The sequence below is a fragment of the Sorex fumeus genome, unplaced genomic scaffold, assembly GCF_029834395.1.
Source record: "Sorex fumeus unplaced genomic scaffold, SorFum_2.1 ptg000063l, whole genome shotgun sequence".
Taxonomy (NCBI): Eukaryota; Metazoa; Chordata; class Mammalia; order Eulipotyphla; family Soricidae; genus Sorex; species Sorex fumeus.
Genome location: NW_026606120.1, coordinates 72551024 through 72570157, shown reverse-complemented (window position 1 = coordinate 72570157; position 19134 = coordinate 72551024). Strand labels below are relative to the sequence as shown.

The 19134-nt window shown below is 47.2% G+C and overlaps 1 protein-coding gene across 1 annotated transcript; it reads right to left on the bottom strand.

Annotated features, from left to right (window-relative positions):
• Positions 1-1720: 1720 nt before the first annotated feature.
• Positions 1721-14904, bottom strand: MRPL45 (mitochondrial ribosomal protein L45). Its single transcript, XM_056127509.1, has 8 exons — positions 14793-14904; positions 13710-13887; positions 12825-12942; positions 8682-8780; positions 3808-3856; positions 2850-2999; positions 2413-2586; positions 1721-2254 (listed from the first exon to the last, which is right to left on the bottom strand). Exons 1-8 carry the CDS (start codon positions 14856-14858, stop codon positions 2138-2140), a joined length of 951 nt encoding a protein of 316 aa, XP_055983484.1. The 5' UTR covers positions 14859-14904; the 3' UTR covers positions 1721-2137.
• Between the last annotated feature and the right edge of the window lie 4230 nt (positions 14905-19134).

Sequence of the window (19134 nt, the reverse complement as noted above, 5' to 3'; positions counted from 1 at the left end):
GGTTCAATTCCCAGCATCCCATATGGTATACCCCCGAGCACCGCCAGGACTAATTCCTGAGTGCATGAGCCAGGAGTAACCCCGGTGCATCACTGGGTGTGACCCAAAAAGAAAAAAAAAATTTCTAGGCTTGAAAGCAGCAAACATGAGAATTAAGGCCTTGTTTTTCTTTTCTCCTTTGGTTATGCCAGGGACTGAACCCAGAGTCTCACACACCAAGTCAAGTGCTGTACTGCTAAGCAGCAAACCCCACCCAAAGTGCAGTTTTTTGTTTTTTTTTTTTTCCCCGCTGTTGGTTTGTTTTTGTGTCCAGGTCACACCCAGGGGGGCTCAGGGATTACTCCCAGCTCCGTGCTCCTGGTGGTCACTCTTGCTGGTGCTCAGAGAACCATGTGGTACAGGGGCTAGAACCTGGACCTCCTACATGCACAGGTCACACTCCAGCCCACCGAACTCAGGCCCAGAGTCATGCCCACACTGGGTTCTTGGAGCTAAGACGCTATATGCCCTAATGCTGCTGGTACAGCAACTTCCCACATCCCCCCGCCCCCACTTCCCCTAGAGCCCTATCCTCCTCCTGGCAGCCTAGGTGGCACTCTACAGGGAGGGCTCTCAGTCCATGCAGTTCATATGCTCACTGCAGTGCAAGGCCGAGAAGAAAACCAACTCGTCAAAAGGTGCCAGAAACCAGGGAACCAAGCCGTATAGATGAGGGCCAGGGAGAGAGTTTAGTGGGCAGGGTTCTTGCCTTGCCCACAACCGACCCAGGTTTGATCCCTGGCATCACAAGGCCAGCCAGGAGTGATCCCTAAGCACAGCCAGGAGAGAGCCCAAGCACCACTAAGTGTTGCCCACAAAACAAAATAATAAAAAATGAAAAAAACAAAACAAAAATTTACAAATGAATTTTCTAAATGTATCCATGACTGTTTTCTCTTGTGGATGCTTCCTGGGATCACAACAGAATGCAGCTACTAAACACACAACCTGGGCTGGAATGACAGCACAGAAACTTGCCTGGCACACGGCTGACCCACGTCTGATCCCTGGAACCACATCTGGTCCCTGAGCCCCACCAGAAATAATCCCTTCTAGTGAACATCATTGGATGTTTCCCAAAACACAAACAACAGAAAGCCCCAGAACACGTACACAAAAAGACCAAGGAGACAGGTCAAAGAGCGGGAGCACATGCTTTGCATGCCAGAGCCCCAGATTTGATCCTAGCACCACATGGTCCCCTGAGCTCTGCTATATGTGGCCCCAAACCAAAAGCAAAACCACAATCCAAATACTTACAGATAAATGGTTTATTTGGATTGCCTTCTTCTACAAAAAGCAAATGTTGTGTAAGAAAATTCTAAAATGGAGTATATATGTGTGTGTGTGTGTGTGTGTGTATACCCCTCCCATTTGTTTGTTTTTGGGTCAAACACACCTGGTTACGTTGTTCGGGGCTTACCCTGGGAGTTGGCTGCTGTTCGGGACTTACCCTGGGAGTTGGCTGTGTGCAGGGCAAGCGCCCTCCCAGCTGTACTGTCTCTCCTGCCACACCCTAGCCCCACCGTAGCATATTCTAACATAACTTTCCCTTTCGATTTCCTGAAAGTCACATTCCCTCATAATTAGACTTACTTCTCCACTGCTGCCCTATGAAGACTGATAGACTTTCCATTTCCATTCCAAATCACGAGAAACCTGCACAAGCCACCACAAAGGGCCTCATCCTGACAGTATTTTATTTCAAACTCAGATCCCTGCCTGCCCTTGGATTAGAAAGAAAATTCCCTTGGCTCCTGAGGCAGGGATCAGTTGTTCTCTGAAACAGTCTGGAGTTAAAGGTGCTGGATGGAAACCAGACATGGGGGGCGGGGGACCCGTAGCTGCTCTGGCAGGCCCTACCCGCTCTCAGCTGCTGCAAAGGCCCAGGTGAGTGGGGAAGAATAGGGGGTGGCATGGGGCAGGCTGGAGCACAGGCTCTGTGCACACGAGGGCCCATCCCTTCCCCTGCACCCCTGGGTGCAACCCCGAGCACCATCAGGTGTAGCCCAAAATTTTAGAAAGGAAAAAGGAGGAAGGAGAAGGGGCAGGGTGGACGCTGCTCTCCAGCTGGGTGGAGACGTCTGCAGGTACCCCATCAGCCAAGTGCCAGATCAGGCGTCAATTTTGCCGTCTGCTGAGGCGCACTGGCCTCTCCCTGGGGCTCCTCATAGTCTTCCGAGGGCTTCAGCTGGGGGCCAGGGATCATCACCGTCTGAAAGAATGGGAACCTGCGTTACCCACCACCAGGCTGACCCGGGAGAGTGGCCACTCACCTCCAGCCCCACCAGAGCCCCCTTCCGGCATGGGGGAGCTGCATTACCCCCTTTGTCCACTAAGTGGAGCCAGAGTGAAGCGGTTGCTCAGCCTTACCTTGATGATGGGCTGCTTTGGGGGTGCCCAGGCGGGGATAATCTTGCCGTGCATCCTCCAGTTCCCGTAGGGGTTTGTCAGGTGCTTTTCAAACACGATATACTCCAGGACATCCTTGGGCACATCCTCCTGCCCATACATCAGCCGGCCAAACCGGTCATAGATGGCCAGAGTCTGTGGGGAAGACAGCAAATCAGGCCTGGGGGACCCCTGAAGCCCTTTGGGAATGGGTTCCACCATCGTGTGTTAAGTGAACGCCAACAATTCATGGGAGGAAAGAGATTCTAGAAATAAATTTGAAACTCCACAAACCGACACATCAGCGGTGAACAGGGTATGAAAGGAGGGAGGAGCCGAGACAGAAAACCCTTAGGCTGGAGTTGGGAGACAGCCTGGAAAAGCGCACTCGGGCGCGTGCCCAGGCCTGCCAGGCCTACCTGTCGGGTGTGCATGCGGACGGTGACTTGGCCAAACTGGTTGCCCTGGTGCAGCAGATGCGAGGTGCGGACCTGAACCACTTGGGGGGGCTCGAGAGATTCCACGAAGCTCCAGCGAACAGTCTTATATTTGAGGTCCCACACCATGTCCTGTGGGCAGAGGAGACCAGCTCAGCTGGCCCGAGCCACTTCTGGGGGGAAGGGGGTGCTTCCCTGTCACTTCTCACAAAGTCCCAGACCCACAGGCCTCTGCCCTCACCCCACCTTGCATCCCCTCAGGCCCCTCTCTCTCACCCACGCTCAAACTCACCTCAGAGTTCCCCCTTCCTTGAAATCATAACTAAGACCCACCGGATCTCCTGAGGAACCTTCTCCAGATCAATCACTTTCCCAAGGGCAGGTTCCCCCAACGTGCGGCCATCCCTCCCTTCTTGGTGCTATTCTGGAGGGAGGCAAGGCCATTTCGTGGCCAAGCACCTGCCGTTCAGCTGGGAAGGGAACGGTGCTCCAAGGGTGCTAAGGGTGAAGCTGTCCGGCCAAGGTTAGCCAAGAATGTCCATGGAGAGGCAGACGAGCTGGAGCTGCCCCGAAATTGGAGTTCCTATCCCTGACCCTGTCACTGGCCACAGAACGCCCAGCAGGCTGGGGGCCACGACACCTGTGCCTCAGGAAAGATATTAAGTCCTCTGTAAGGGGGGTGGAGGGGCACATGTGTGTGGCCTATTGGGGCCCACAGCCAGGCCTCAGCGTCCGTCCACTGCTTACTGAGGGACTGTTGCTTTTCTCCTCAGTTTAACCCTGGATAGTGTCTACACCGTGATGACTGTTCAGCAAAAATGATGGAGCTTTAGCTTATGCCTTATACTTCCCTGGGTCGTCCCTGAGTGCCAGAAATGCTGCTTAGAACCCACCACCCGCTCGGGCATCCTCCCTGCTTGTGAGGAAGATAAGAACCTACCGGGAAACAGTTTTCAGTTGCCAACGTGTGAAGTCGGTCATGGTCTGAGCTAGACAAACACAAAAGAAACAAACACCGTTATTCTGCCGATTGCTGCTTTTGTGACACCTGCACAGAGTGGGAAATGACCCTGTTGGGCTGGGGTGCGGCCTGTGGGAAAGCACTTCCTTAGCCGACACCACAGGACCCCCAAGCGTGGCTGGAAGTGGCTCCCACCTACTACATGGCCAGAGAAATGGTCAAACAATTTGTTGACTTCTGAAACACCACAACAAGCCAGGCAATGTGTTGAGACACAAGGATGATCAGTAATACGATTTACAGAAACCCCTGAGTTGCATCTTGCAAAGTTAGGCTTGAACCTTAGAAGCTGAAATAAATTCTGCTCTGATGAGGCCAGAGCAATAGTACGAGGGTACAATGCTTGCTGTGCACATAGCCAACACGGATTCAATCCCCAGCACCCATATGATCCTTCAAACCCGTCCAGGAGTAATCCCTGAGCACCAGTGGGTATGGCAGAAAGGAAGGGAGGGGGGGAAGGAAGGCATGAAGGAGGGAGGTGGGCGGGCAGGCTGGAGGCCCCTGAAACTACTACACACCTCTCTGTGAGAGGGGAGAGACGCCCACTGGGACAAGGGGCCCAGTTTCGCTCTACCTTAGTTGCTGGCCAGAGAGAAAATACAGTGGGTAGGGCACTTGCCCTGCATGCGGCCAATCCCCAAGCACCACCAGGAGTCATTCCTGAGTGCAGAGTCAGGAGTCTGGTCACCGCTGGGTATGGCTCCAAAACCAAAACCAAAAATCTAAGCTACTATGGGGAACAAAATCCAACACAAATAAAATAAAAGCTCTTATCTTCCCTTCCTGCAGACTTGCCTATAGGAGACTGACTGTGTACAGACAGGCTCATCTGTGAACCTCATTAACCTCACTAAAAGAGCATGATCTGACTTTTTTGGAACTTTCCCCGTGCCTATGTTTTTTTTTTTTCCCCTTTTTTGGTCACACCTGGAAATGCTCAGGGGTTACTCCTGGCTCTACACTCAGGAATTACCCCTGGCGGTGCTCAGGGAACCATACAGGATGCTGGGAATCGAACCCAGGTTGGCCGTGTGCAAGGCAAATGCCCTACACGCTGTGCTATTGCTCTAGCCGCCCCCCCCCCCCCCCATGTTTCTATGGCTGCCAGAGTGATATAGTCAGGCTGACTCTCCAGCGACAGTAAAAAAAGAGGGAGCAAGGGCCGGAGAGATAGTACGTCGGGTAAAGCTCTTGCCTCACACGCAAATTGACTCAGGTTTGATCCCCAGCATTCTATATGGTCCCCCGAGCCTGCCAGGAGTGATCCCTGAGCAATGCCAGGTGTGGCCCCCAAACAAACCAAACAAACAAAATTTAATTTATTTTAAATACACATCCTTATCTTTCCCCCAGCTTAATACTGTGCACAGCTTATGTCCTTGTCCCTATGAAAAAAATCTTGTCTTGAATCCCTGAGAGGGTAAGGGAGTAATTCTAGCTGCTTCATGAACCTCAGATTTCAAGTTGTTTCCTCTACAGTAGCCCTGGGTGACAGCTACTGGACACCATGTGGCACTTTGGCAAAATGCTTCCTCCTCGCTACCCTGGCCTAGAAATTGTCAATAGAAATACATTCTCTTTTCTATGTGTTCACTTGCTATTGTGCAATGGAACTCACACTGAAAAGCAAAAGGAAAACATCTGTTTCTACTTCACGGTGGGCTGAGCTAATGACAAACTGCTACAACAGACATTTAGAAATCTGGAGGAAATATAATAGATACAGACACAATTTTTAAAAATTCCTCCCTGTATTATTCTCACTAGGAGGTTCTTCATCTTCTTCTATTTTTATTTTTCCTTTTTTGTTTTTTTAGATAGGGTTGGAGTGATAGCACAGTGGGTAGGGTGTTTGCCTTGCACATGGCTGACATGGCTGACCCGAGTTCGTTTCCTCTGCCCCTCTCGGAGAGCCTGGCAAGCTACCAAGAGTATCTCGCCCACACGGCAAGCCTGGCAAGCTCCCTGTGACGTATTCAATATGCCAAACACAGTAACAATTCTCACAATGTTACTAGGTCTGAGCAAATCGATGAACAATGGGAGGGCAGTGACAGTGACAGCAGTTTTTAGGTAGGTCACATTTGGTGATGCACAAGGGTTACTAATGGCTCATGAACTCAAGAATTACTCCTGGTGGTACCATATGGGATGCTGGGGATCTAACCTGGTTGGCTGTGTGCAAGGCAAACGTCCTACCTCTCCAGCCCCTAGATTCTTTTGTTTAAGACATAAAATTTTACCTAAAATATATAATTTAAAAAACAAATCTAGAAATGTTACAAATGGGGTAAATTTTATATCAAAAATACTGACGGGGGGGCTGGAGCAATAGCACAGCGGGTAGGGTGTTTGCCTTGCATGCGGCTGACCCGGGTTCAATTCCCAGCATCCCATATGGTCCCCCAAGCACCGCCACAGCTGAGCATCGCCGGGTGTGACCCAAAAAGCAAAAACAAAAAAACAAAACAAAACAAACCAATTTACTGACAGAGGATCAATGTATAAGGAGGAATAACAAGACTGATTACTTTTAATCAAGAAAGGGTTTTTGTTTTGGGATTTTTTTTTTCTTTTTTGAGGACTGGGCCATACTCAGTGGTGCTGAGAGCATTGGGGCTCCCAGCGGTGTTGGGGGATCATGCGGTACCGGAGAGCAAACCCAGCGTCCAGCACACAAACCATGTATTCCAGCCTACTGAGCTGTCTTTTCAGCCAAAAATATTTTTTAAAAAACCTAAATTAGTGTACAGGCCAGAGCAATAGTATAGTGGGGAGTGCAATGGCCTTGCACACAGCTGACCTTCAATACCCTGCATACCACATGGTCCCTTAAACCCTGTCAGGAGTGATCCCTGAAAGAAGAGCTAGAAGGAATCCCTGAGAACCTCTGGGTATGACCCCCAAACCAAAACCAACCAAACAAACAAAAAATCAAAATTAGGGTCAGAGAGATAGTACAGTAGGGAGGGGGCTTGCCTTACATGCAGTTAACCTGGGTTTGATTCCTGGTATCGCATATGGAGTTCCCCCATACCAACCAGAAGTGATTCCTGAGCACAGAGTCAGGAGTAAGCCCTGAGCACAGCCAGGTGTGGCCCCCAAGCAATAAATAACATAAAATAATGGGATGCACAGGGGCTGGAGTGATAGCACAGCGATTAGGGCATTTGCATTGCATGTGGCTCACCCAGGTTCAATGTCCAGCATCCCATATGGTCCCCTGAGCACTGCCAGGGGTAATTTCTGAGTGCATGAGCCAGGAGTAACCCCTGTGCATTGCTGGGTGTGACCCCCCCCGCAAAAAAAAATAAAGGATATAGATAGGCGGTGTGGGCTGAAGGGTGTAAAATAAAATGGGGTTGGGGGCCACACAAAAACTCTGAATACTCATTCCCCAAAGGAGGCACACAAATGACCAACAGGTACATGAGGAGATGCTCAGCATCACTAATCACAAGTGAACTACAAATTAAAACTGTTAGATTATTATCTCATAACTGCCAGAATAGCTATTATCAAAAAGGTAAGAATAAACAAGGACTCGGGAGGGTGTGGTGACAAGGGATCCCCTTGCACCAAGGGCAGAAATGCAGATTGGAGCAGCCCCTGTGAAAAACTGTATGGAAGTTCCACAGGAAATGAAAATTAGAGGGGCTGGAGTTATAGGACAGCAGTAAGGGCACTTGCCTTGCACACGGCCAACCTGAGTTGATCCCTGGTACCACATATGGTCCCCTGAGCCCTGCCAGAAGTGATCCCTGAGCAAAGAGTCAAGAGTAAGCCCTGAGGGGCCGGAGCAATAGTACAGCGGAGAGGGCATTTGCCCTGCATGGGGCTGACCTGGGTTCGATGCCCAGCATCCTATATGGCCCCCTGAGCACCACCAGGAATAATTCCTGAGTGCAGAGTCAGGAGTAACCCCTGAGCATCGCTGGGTATGACCCAAAAAGAAAAAAAAAAAGAGTAAGCTTTGAGTACTGCTGGGTGTGACCCAAAAACCAAAACGCCCTACCCATTGTGCTATCACTCCAGCTCCTTAGAAACTTTTTTTTTTCTTTTTGGGTCACACCTGGCAATGCACAGGGGTTACTCCTGGCTCTGCACTCAGGAGTTACTCCTGGCGGTGCTCAGGGGACCATATTTGGGTCAAACCTGGTGATGCACAGGGGTTACTCCTGGCTCTGCACTCAGGAGTTACTCCTGGCGGTGCTCACGGGACCATATGGGATGCTGGGAATCGAACCCGGGTCAACCGCGTGCAAGGTAAATGACCTACCCACTGTGCTATCTCTCCAGTCCCCCCCCCTTAGAAACTTTTTAAAAGAAACTTATTCTACTAAGGAAAGGGAACTCGACAAACGCACAAAAGGCTCGGGATGAATTAGGAAATAAGGGGGTAAAGATGGCCACCGTTCTGGAGAAAGTCCCAGCACTGGGTGACGCTGAGTCGGAACAGAAGGGAGAAGAGAGGGCATCAGCTCAGATGCCAAGAGTTTCTCACCTGTGAAGCTGCCTCACTCTAGCACTGGTACTTGAAAAGATCCCTGTCTGGAGTTACAGCTTTTGTTATTCTATCCTGAGAACATGGGACAGTAAGAGAGGGGTTCACAGAAGAGCCAGCTCAAAGGGTTAGTGGCATGCTTTGCACACAGCAGGCCCAGGCCCGACCCCCTGCACTGCATGGTCCTCAGAGCACTTGGCACCTAGAGTGGCCCCCCAAGTCCTGATTCTCTCTCTCTCTCTCTCTCTCTCTCTCTCTCTCTCTCTCTCTCTCGGGAATTACTTACTTGTTTAGACAAAGGTGAGCTTCAATGAAGATATCCATAGCTTTTTCAGGAAAGTCCTTTATCTTAAAACCAGCTTCATGTTCTTTTATCTTCTGGATTCTATAAAATTAAGCATGGTAGAAGACTTTTCATTTGCTTTAGTTTTGGGGCCACAGATGACATTGCTTGGGGGCTACTCCCAACCCTGGTGGGAGGGGGGTCACCCCTGATAGTGCTCAGGGAACTAGGCAAATCCATGTCTCCTGCATGACATGTATACGTGCCTCTGAGCTATCTCTCCAGCTTGACTAGTTGTTTTTTCTTTGTCTTTTTATTTATTGCTTCTTTAAGATAGTTAATTCCTGGGACCAGACAGAGAATACAGCAGGTTGGATGCTTGCTTCATACACAGCTGATCTAAATTCAATCCCGGCATCACAATGGTCCCCTGAGACCAACCAGGAGCAGATCCCTGAGTGCAGAGTCAGGAGTAAGTTCTAAGCACCCAGGTGTGGCCCCCAAACAAACAAAACAACAACAAACTTTAACTCCTAGGACTGGGAAATTCCAAAGAAGGGAGCAAATGCTTGATACATGGGAATCTCAGTTTTGATTCCACGCACTACTCAGTCCCTGAGGGCCACTGCGAACAACTCCTGACCCCAGAGCCAGAGTTAGCCCTTGAGCATCACCAGGTGTGGCCCAACCCCTGCCCTCCCCCACAAAAAATTATGCAGGAACATACTGGAATTAAGCAGAAATATACTGGATGACTCAGTTGTCAACAGCATTTCCACAGTTATAAGAATATGAATATAGGGGGTCCTCTGAGCACCGCCAAGAGTAACTCCTGAGTGCAGAGCCAGGAGTAATCCCTGTGCATCGCCAGGTGTGACCCAAAAAGCAAAAAAAAAAAAAAAAAAGAATATGAATATAATAGGAAAGCAGGAAATTCTGGTTTACTTTACTTATTAATATAAAGACATTAAAAGGATGTGGGACACCATAATGGCATTCATCCCAGGAATGCAAGGTTGGTTTAACATTCAAAATCAACTAACACAATATGCAGTTATCAACAGACTAAAACAACAAATAAAGTAAGTAAAGTAAAGTAAAGGCCCTCCCGTTGATCGTCGATTTGCTCGAGCGGGCCCAGTAACGTCTCCATTGGAGACTTTGTTGTTACTGTGTCTGGCATATCGAATACTCTCGGTAGCTTGCCGGGCTCTCCGAGAGGGGCGGAGGAATCGAACTCGGGTCGGCCATGTTGGCCGCTTGTAAGGCGAACGCCCTACCCGCTGTGCTATCGCTCCAGCCCTGTAAAGGCCCTCCTGTTGATTGTCGATTTGCTCGAGCAGGCCCAGTAACGTCTCCATTTGGAGACTTTTGTTGTTACTGTGTCTGGCATATCGAATACTCTCGGTAGCTTGCCGGGCTCTCCAAGAGGGGTGGAGGAATCGAACTCGGGTCGGCCATGTTGGCCACTTGTAAGGCGAACGCCCTACCTGCTGTGCTATCGAATAGCGCATGATAAACACAGAAAAAGCATATGAAAAAAATCCAAGACTCTCTTCATTTTTTTTTTGCAGTGCTGGGGACTGAATTTGGGTCTCACACATAGAACAAAGTACTCTAGCACTGAGTTACATCCCCTACACGGAGCTTCATTTTCTTTGCACTTCACAACCTATTAAACTATTTGTGGGAGGACGGAGGTTGGGAAAGAGGGCTGACTCCTGGCTCTGTGCTCAGGGATCACTCCTGGCAGTGCTTGGGGGACCATGTGCAGTGCCAGGGATTGAATTGGGGTCAGCCACATGCAAAACAAAGAACTTACTCCCTTATCTTATCTCCAGCCCATGCTTAAATTATTTTGTCTCCCTACAAAGATAGTCTTCATTAAACTTCTCTACTCAACTAAACTTCAGGTTCTTATCTGGAATGTCATTTCCTCAGGGAAGACTTCCCTAAACTACCAGACCAAGTTATCTTTCTCAGTCATAAGTTCCCAGAGCACTAATTCTTCATCATAGCTATAATTACTTAATTGTGTGCAATCAGGATTTAATAACTATTTCCCTCCCCTTGATGATAACTCCATGATAAATCCACGTGTTTCTTTGCTCACCACCTTCATGAGCCCTGCCATCAAAAAGCTCAAAGTCCAGGATATACATAAAAGAAAATCACTGCAATAAAGAGTTAGCAGAAGTAATATGCCAAAGTGTATCGCAGTTAGAGTGAACACAATCTCAAATGAATCAGGGAGACTGAACACTGGCTCAATGGGTTCTTGCGGAATGAGCTGGAAATACCAGACAAAGGAGAGGGGAAAAGACATTTTTGGATAATAGAAAGAATGTGCAAAGACAAAGCAACAGCAGCACAATAACTGTCAAGGAATTAAAAATTAGCTTGAATGGGGGGAGAGCGCTGCTAGTACAGCAGTAGTGTATTTGCCTTGCACACGGCTGACCTGAGTTCAATTCCCAGCACATTTGATGCCCCAAGTCCTTCAGGAGTCATCCTATAGCACAGAGCCAGGAGTAAAACCCTGAGTACCATCGGGTGTGGCCCCAAAACAAAGACAAAAACAACTTGGAAAGGCTGAAATTAAAAATGAGCAAATGGTAAAAAAATAAATAAAAAATAAAAATGAGCAAATGGGGGGAAAAAAAAGAGCAAATGGGCCAAGGAGATGTGGAGAGGAAGGCAAAAGTCAAACTATAAAAAGCACTACCACACACTAAAGAAATTATAGGGGTGTCTTTTCCCCTCTTCTTTACCTGGTATTTCCAGTTCATTCCTCAATTATAAAGAAATCTGACAGATAGTAAAACTGGTAAGGCTCTAGCCTTGTACACAGCTGACCCAGGTTTGATTCTATATGGTCCCCAGAGTCCCACCAGGAGTGATCCCTGAGCCCAGAGCCAGGAGTAAGCACTGAGTACCACTGGGTGTGCCCCACCCGTCTCTAAAAAAAAGAAAAAAAAATCTAGATTTTGGGCTTCAGGTTCTAGGCAGTCACAAAAATAAATTTGGTTTACTTTTTTTTTTTTTTTTTTGGCTTTTGGATCACACCAGCATACTCAAAGCTTACTCCTGGCTCTGAGCTCAAGGTAGGCCATATGAGCTACCAGGTTGGGCATGTTCAAAGCAAGCACCAGGGGAGCCACAAGTGCTCAAGAGACCATATAGTGTGCTGGGGATTGGCTGTCTATAAGGTAAGTGTTTTACCTGCTGTATTACCTCTGCTGGAGCTATAGCACAGCGGTAGGGCGTTTGCCTTGCACGCAGCCAACATGGCTGACCCGAGTTCGATTCTTCTGCCCCTCTCCGAGAGCCCGGCAAGCTACCAAGAGTATCTCACCCGCACGGCAGAGCCTGGCAAGCTACCCGTGATGTATTTGATATGCCAAACACAGTAACAACAAAGTCTCCAATGGAGACGTTACTGGGCCTGCTCGGGCAAATCGATGAACAACAGGAGGACAGTGACAGTGATTACCTCTCCAGCCACCAGTGAGAAAAGTTTTAAGATGAAAAGATGATACATTAAGATCTATAGAGAAATACTGTGGCCACACGAAGAACTGACACTCTCTTAAAGAACTTGTGCACATAAATCTATATGTGACCCTAAAGAACCTACCTTTCAGGGCTGGAGAGACGGTACAAGGTGTAAAGGACTTGCCTTGTAAACAGCTAACCTGGGTCCAATCCCTTGCACCCCATATGATCCCCAGAGCCTGCCAATGATCCTTCAGGGGCCAGAGTGATAGTGTAGTGGGTAGGGTGTTTCCCTTGCACTTGACCAAACTGACTTTGATCCTTGGCATCTCACATGGTTCCTAGATCCAAGCTAGGAGTGATCCCTGAGTACAGAGGAAGGAGGAAGCCCTGAGCACTGCTGGGTGTGCCTTCCCCCCAAAAAAATCAAATGTAGACCAAAAAAAAAAAAATTCTAGACAACAAAAAAGAAAAAAAATCAAGACTGTTCATATTATTGTACATTAATTACAAACTCTATTACAGAGAGAAATAAAATGCTAAATTATCAAAGAATTATAGGCAAGCCTTAAAAGAAGCCTAGATGATCTCTGAATAAAGTAACAACAAATGATTCTATTCAACATTAGGCTAAACACATTAGACACTTACGATAATTTTGATGCCACATTCTTCTTCAATCGCTCAGTTCTTTGTGCCAGCCCTTCTTTTGAAAGAGATGATACTCGAGCATCACCCTCAGGAGGAACATAAGCATCAAAGATACCAGCTGCAATAGCAAGCAGAAAACTTAAAAAGTCACCCCGAGGTCACATAAAGTTGGGAGGGTTCCTAAATGTAAAACAGATGAATGAAATAGATTTAAGTAGAGGAAGTCAGGTTTCATTAGAAAAAAGTTAGGGGCTTCCTAGAGAAATACTATAGCAGGTAGGGTACTGGCCTTGCACATGGCCACCCAGGGTTTGATCCCTGACACTCCATATACTCCCTGAGCACTGCCAGGAGTGATCCCTGAGTACAGCACCAGGACTGAGCACCGCCAGGTGTGGCCCCAAACAAGCAAAAGCATAAACAGAGCGAAAAAATTCGATAAGTTGATTTTTGTCTTCTTTCAGAAGCTGTTTCTTCTTGTGCAAAATGGAAGAATCTAGGGGCTGGAGAGAAAGTACAGCGGCTGACCCGGGTTTGATCCCCAGCATCCCATATGGTCCCCGAGCAACAGGAGGAGTGATTCCTGAGTGCAGAGCCAGGAGAAAGACCTGAGCATCTCAGTGTATGACCCAAAATGCCAAAGGAAAAAAAAAAAAAGGGATGGAGTAAGCCCTGAGCACTGCTGATGTGACTCTAAAACAAAAACAAAAGGAAAAAGTCCAATCCTTGCCTTGTAGAGGAAAACAAGAAAGACAAAGATGACTCCATAAAACATAATGTACATGAAGTAAATCGTTATTGAGTCTGAATTGATTTTGTGGCTAAGTGTTGCCAACCACAATACAAATTATTCCACTTTCCAGATGTCTGGTAGAAGGGCCTCACCTGTGCAGGCTAGATGGATGGGACGTTCCAAACGTTCAGGAGGAATGACCAGTCCTGCTTTCCGGGCATATTCTAAAAACTCTTTTTCTGATTTGTATTTTGGTTCATAAGTAGGAGGTGTGAAACGTTTTTTAGTTCTTACTGGAACTACAGTTGTGGTCTGAGTCACCAGGACAGACTGGAAGGAAGAAAAAGGTTGGGTAACATGAAAAAACAAAAACAAACCTGTACTATCTTTAATAAACACTAAATAAAGATGGAAAGAATACAGCTCAAGGATGACTTAGGGACCATTACAAAGCCACCTATTTAAATGGTTGAATAAATAGCAATACTCCTACATTAAAAGAAAAAAAAGCTACCTCTCCAGAGGTTTGAGGGATGCATTATATTGAAATTTACAGGATCAGTAAACAACCTTTACAAACACCCCTCAACATTTACTAGAGGTTTCCTTTAGAACTTTATGTGGTAGAGGAATTATTCAGGACTTATGCCAACTTCTCAGGAAGCACGGCTGATTGATTAAAGCAAGGTTTCTCCTTTCACAAGACCTTCAGTCTGATGAGGAACTTACAAACCAGCAGGAAAATGAATGAAGTGAAATGCTACCAGAAAAGCGTAAGTCTTCTTCAATCTGCTTATTCTATGTGGAGCTTTATTGTAAACTTTATTTTGTCGTCCTAGCTCCCAACTGAACAAAAGTCTCACTAAAGACCAGTTCTCTCTCCAGTTGACCCAGAGTTTGGTTCAAGTCTGCAGACTGTCTGCTTGTCAGTAACTTTCCATCTACCGTTCAATTCAGGACATGCTAGCATCAAAAGGATGCCACACAATTTCCCAAACTTTCTCCCTCTCCGAGCACCTCCCCGTCGGGGATCAAACTGAAAAAAATCATAGGGATCTTGCTCCCCCGTCAACCCTACTCAGGTGCTTCCTATTCTGCAGCTTAGCGCAGGAGCTGGGTTCTGTCCACCTTAAACTCTTCCCTAACCTAGTTTTGACTTGCATCCGCCCAGGACGACAGTGAAGCGTGTATTTCCTTCCTCCTCCAGCTCCTCGATTCGCCCCGTCCTTACCCACCTGCCGAGACCACCATCCTACTGTCCTGTACAAGTGAGACAAGCCCCGCGACATGGGGGCCGCCATTTTGTTCTCGCAAAGGCCGCTGGGACGCGGACGAGGCGTGCGAGAGAGCCGGGGGCAGAGGAGAGACGCAGAGGGCGGAGCTAGTCGGGGTGTGGAATTTTCCAGGGCGCGCGCTCTCCGCCGAAGTGTGAGCGGCGCGAACGCGCACGTGCGCGTGGGCGGGGCCAGGGGCGGAGCCTGGGCCGCGCGTGCGCAGGGAGCCCGCCGCGGGCTAGGGTGGAATGCACGGCTGTCACGCGCCCCGCGGAGCGAGCAGCCGCGTGAGCCGCGCCTGCGCAGCGGGCGTCCAGCCGGCTAGGTGTTGCTGCATTCTTTGGAACCCCCGGACCTTGCGACACCTTATTTCCAATCCCGTCAAATATGAAAGGTTCACTTAAGGAGCAAGTGTTCTTCAGCGGCTACTTGGATGCCGGAAAGAACTGTAATGAGTCGTTTGGAGACTGTAGCTGGCCATATAATCTTGAACCTGAGTCCTTATCTGGACACTGTGTAGCAAATTCTTTCCTACCGCCAAATGAAGGGAATTAAAGACTATTCTGGGGGCTGGAGAGATAGCATAGCACATCACATATGGTTCCCTGAGCACTGCCAGGAGTAACTCCTGGGTGCAGAGCCAGGAGTGGCCCCTGTGCATCGCCAGGTGTGACCCAAAAAGCAAAAAATAAAATAAAATAAAAAAAGACTATTCCGTGTTCTTGATAGTACAGAGGTTAAGGCATTTGCTTGCCTTGCACGAGACCGACCCAATTAGATCCCCAGCACCACAAAACACCCTCCATCATCACAGAACCAGGAATAAAGCCTGAACACCGCCAAAACCAAAAATTAATAAAATATCGGGGACATTTAAATATTTATGTTATTTTAAGGTTCACACAGATGGCAACTGGTAGTATTGAATTCATATCCAAGCAGTCTATTCCGGAACCCGTGCACTTACTGCTATATTGCTTCACATTCCATTGGTAAGGGGTCGTCCTGAAAAAATCCAATGCTATATCTTTTTTTCTTTTGGGGGAGGGGCGGGGAACCTACTGGGATAAGGAGTGGGAGACTGAAAAGATTGTGACCACTTGACAGGCAAGTGGTCGCATGCCTGTCAAGTGATCTACCTCTGAGCAAAATGCCCAGCCCCAAATCGAGGGCTATATGTTATTGCTGAATGGCAGTCATTTTCACTTATCCACAGGTTAATATCTCTGTGGTTATTCTGTTAGTTTTTTGGTTTGGGGACCACACTCTCAGGGTTTACTCCTGACTCGGGTCAGTGATCCCTACTGGTGGGACACCAGAAACCATCTACCATCTGGCATTTGGGGTGCCAGGGTTCAAATCTGCGGTTACTCTATGCAGGCAAGTGCGTTACCCTCTTATTATCTCTCCAGCCCCTTCTCAGTTTGTTTGTTTGTTTTGTATTTTTTTTTTTTTGGTGGGGGAGCTACAACCTGCAGTGCTCAGGGACTATTCCGGGCTCTGCACTTGGGCATCATTCCTGACAGGTTCAGGGGACCATATAGGATGTTGGAGATCAAACCTGGATTGGCCATATGCAAGGCAAACACCTTACCCACTGTACTATCACTCCAGCCTACCGACTCAGTCTTAACTTCAATATTTTGCTGCGAGAGAGGTTGTGCCACGCTACAGGAGTTAAAAGACTGTAAGAAAATATAGTCTTAGGTTCAGATGGACTACAAAGGTTCAGATAATGCTAGGGACTGGCAAAGGAAAGAGAAATTACTTCAAAGTTAGGAATCACATGTATAGTCTTGAATCTTGCCTGTAAATACATATTATAAATACTTTAAGGATATAAATTCCCCAGTAAATACTAGCCACACTAATAAATAGTATATATTGATCCTTGCTATGCACCTCACCCTGACAGTGATGTGAAATTAGGTGCTGTGTGTATGCATTAATGACATATACTATTGGGCAACAGAGATAGTACAGGCAAACATTCTACTACTGAGGCACGTCCCCAGCCACCAGCGGTATCTTAACAATATGGTCTGTGTCCCAGAAAATAAAAATATAAGTTCATTTTAAAAATATAATTCCGGGGGCTGGAGTGATAGCACAGCGGGTAGGGCGTTTGCCTTGCACGCAGCCAACATGACTGACACAGGTTCGATTCCCAGCACCCCATATGGTCCCCTGAGCACCGCCAGGAGCAATTCCTGAGTGCACGAGCCAGGAGTAACCCCTGAGCATCGCCAGGTGTGACCCAAAAAGCAAAAAAAAAAAAAAAAAAAAAAAAAAGTAAAAATATAATTCCATTTTGGGGCTGGAGCGATAGCACAACTGGTCAGGCGTTTGCCTTGCACACGGCTGACCCGGGTGCGATTCCCAGCATCCCATATGGTCCCCTGAGCATCGCCAGGAGTAATTCCTGAGTGTAGAGCCAGGAGTAACCCCTGTGCATCGCTGGGTCTGACCCAAAAAGCAAAAAAAAAGTCCATTTTATTGGTCTCCCCACCCAAGTGAAGAACCCCCACTTCATTCTGAGTGGTTATTGATTAATATAGAACATTCGTATAGTCTGTCTGGGATTATCTGCTCACTGTTGAATTTTACTGGCCTCTTTTTACATTAGCTAATATCCCAGGTCATTTCTGCCTGCTTCTGATCAGCATCTTAAGGAATGCAAATGTGGTCCATATCAGCCTGGATGAAGTAATTAAAGAAGTCACTTGAATTTTATTTTATTTTTTATTTTTTTTGGGCCACACCTAGCGGTGCTCAGGGATCTCTCCTGGCAATGCTCAGGGAACCATATATTGTGTTAGGGGATCAAACCCAGGTTGACTACTTGCAAGGCAAACGCCCAACCCACTGTACTATCTGTCTGGTCCACCGTTGTAACTTATTATGAGATGAGTTATAAATGGACATTTAAAATAATTTTCTCCTTTGGAAAATTCTTTTTATTGTCCTAACTTTTTAACTCCAGGGAAAAATGGGAGCTGTTTGCTGGACAAGTAATTCCCAAAGGATACATCTATATCTATATCTATATCTATATCTATATCTATATCTACATCTATATATTTTTTGAGGGGGTTGGCACACCTGGCTATTCCTGTTTCTGTGCTTGGGGTTCACTCCTAGCAGTGCTTAGGGACCCATGCTGTGCCAAGGTCCAAATGCATGCCTCCCACACATTGGCTCAAGTTGATCGCTTGACCCAGTAAGCAATCTCCGATCTCCCAAAAGGATATTTCTTTACTCTTACAACTCTATGAGTTCACAAAAGCAAAACAAGAGCAAGAGAAGAAACTCTTCATGCAATTAGAGAAAGGAATAAGTAATTAGGGATTCAGTTTTGGGAAGAACAGTCATGCACATAGTAAGCACCCAGATATTTATTAAATAAGCACATAGCAGGACCCCATAGAGTGAGACAGAGGGACAAAGTTGATTACTGGTCTTTCCAAACACTCAAGGTCCCAGAAGCCCTTGTTATCCTTTTGAACTTGCTAGAGTCAAAGAGAATGGCATGTCCTGTGAGCAGGGACCATGGGCTTGCCTTTCCCTCCACTCCCAGAGTCAGATGATATCAAAGATTGGAACTTCTGAAATTTTGCCTAGTAATCTAGGTGAAGTGCTATTGATTGGAACAAGGAGTCCTTTTGGAGAACGGAAAGAATGGGTTTACAATCTATTTATAGATTACAATAAACAATATGATACTTGGATTGAAGTAATGGTAGGCTTGTCACATGGTTATATTGCCCCTCCCTCCCCTGGGGTGAGAACATAAAGAGCAAAAGAAGTGGTTTGTCCAAGATAAGATGACCTAGAAGATGGGGACGCAGCGATAGTATAGCAGGTAGTTAGGACATGTGTCTTGCATGTGGCTGACCTAGATTCATTTCCCGGCAACTCATATAGCCTCCATGCTCCACCAGCAATAATTCCTGAGTGCAGATCCAGGAGTAATCCCTGAGCACTGCCCCCAAAACAAAAACAAATTAAAAAAGATGACATAGAGGAAACCAATAATTCTGCCTTTCTAAGAAATGTTTTCAACTTGTCTTGAGGTAGCAATGCTAACAGTCTCTTTGCCACTCCAAGAGTTGATTGTCTGTCTCCCACTTAGTGCCCTAGTGCCATTTGAAAGGGTGGTAATGAAGTACCTAACTCACAGAATTGTTTTTAACTCCTAATTTTATTTTTTGAAGAGTGGGCCATAACTGGAAGTGCTCAGGGCTAACTCCTGGCAGTGTTGGGAGACTATATATGATCTGAGATGGAACTGCATCCAGCTGTA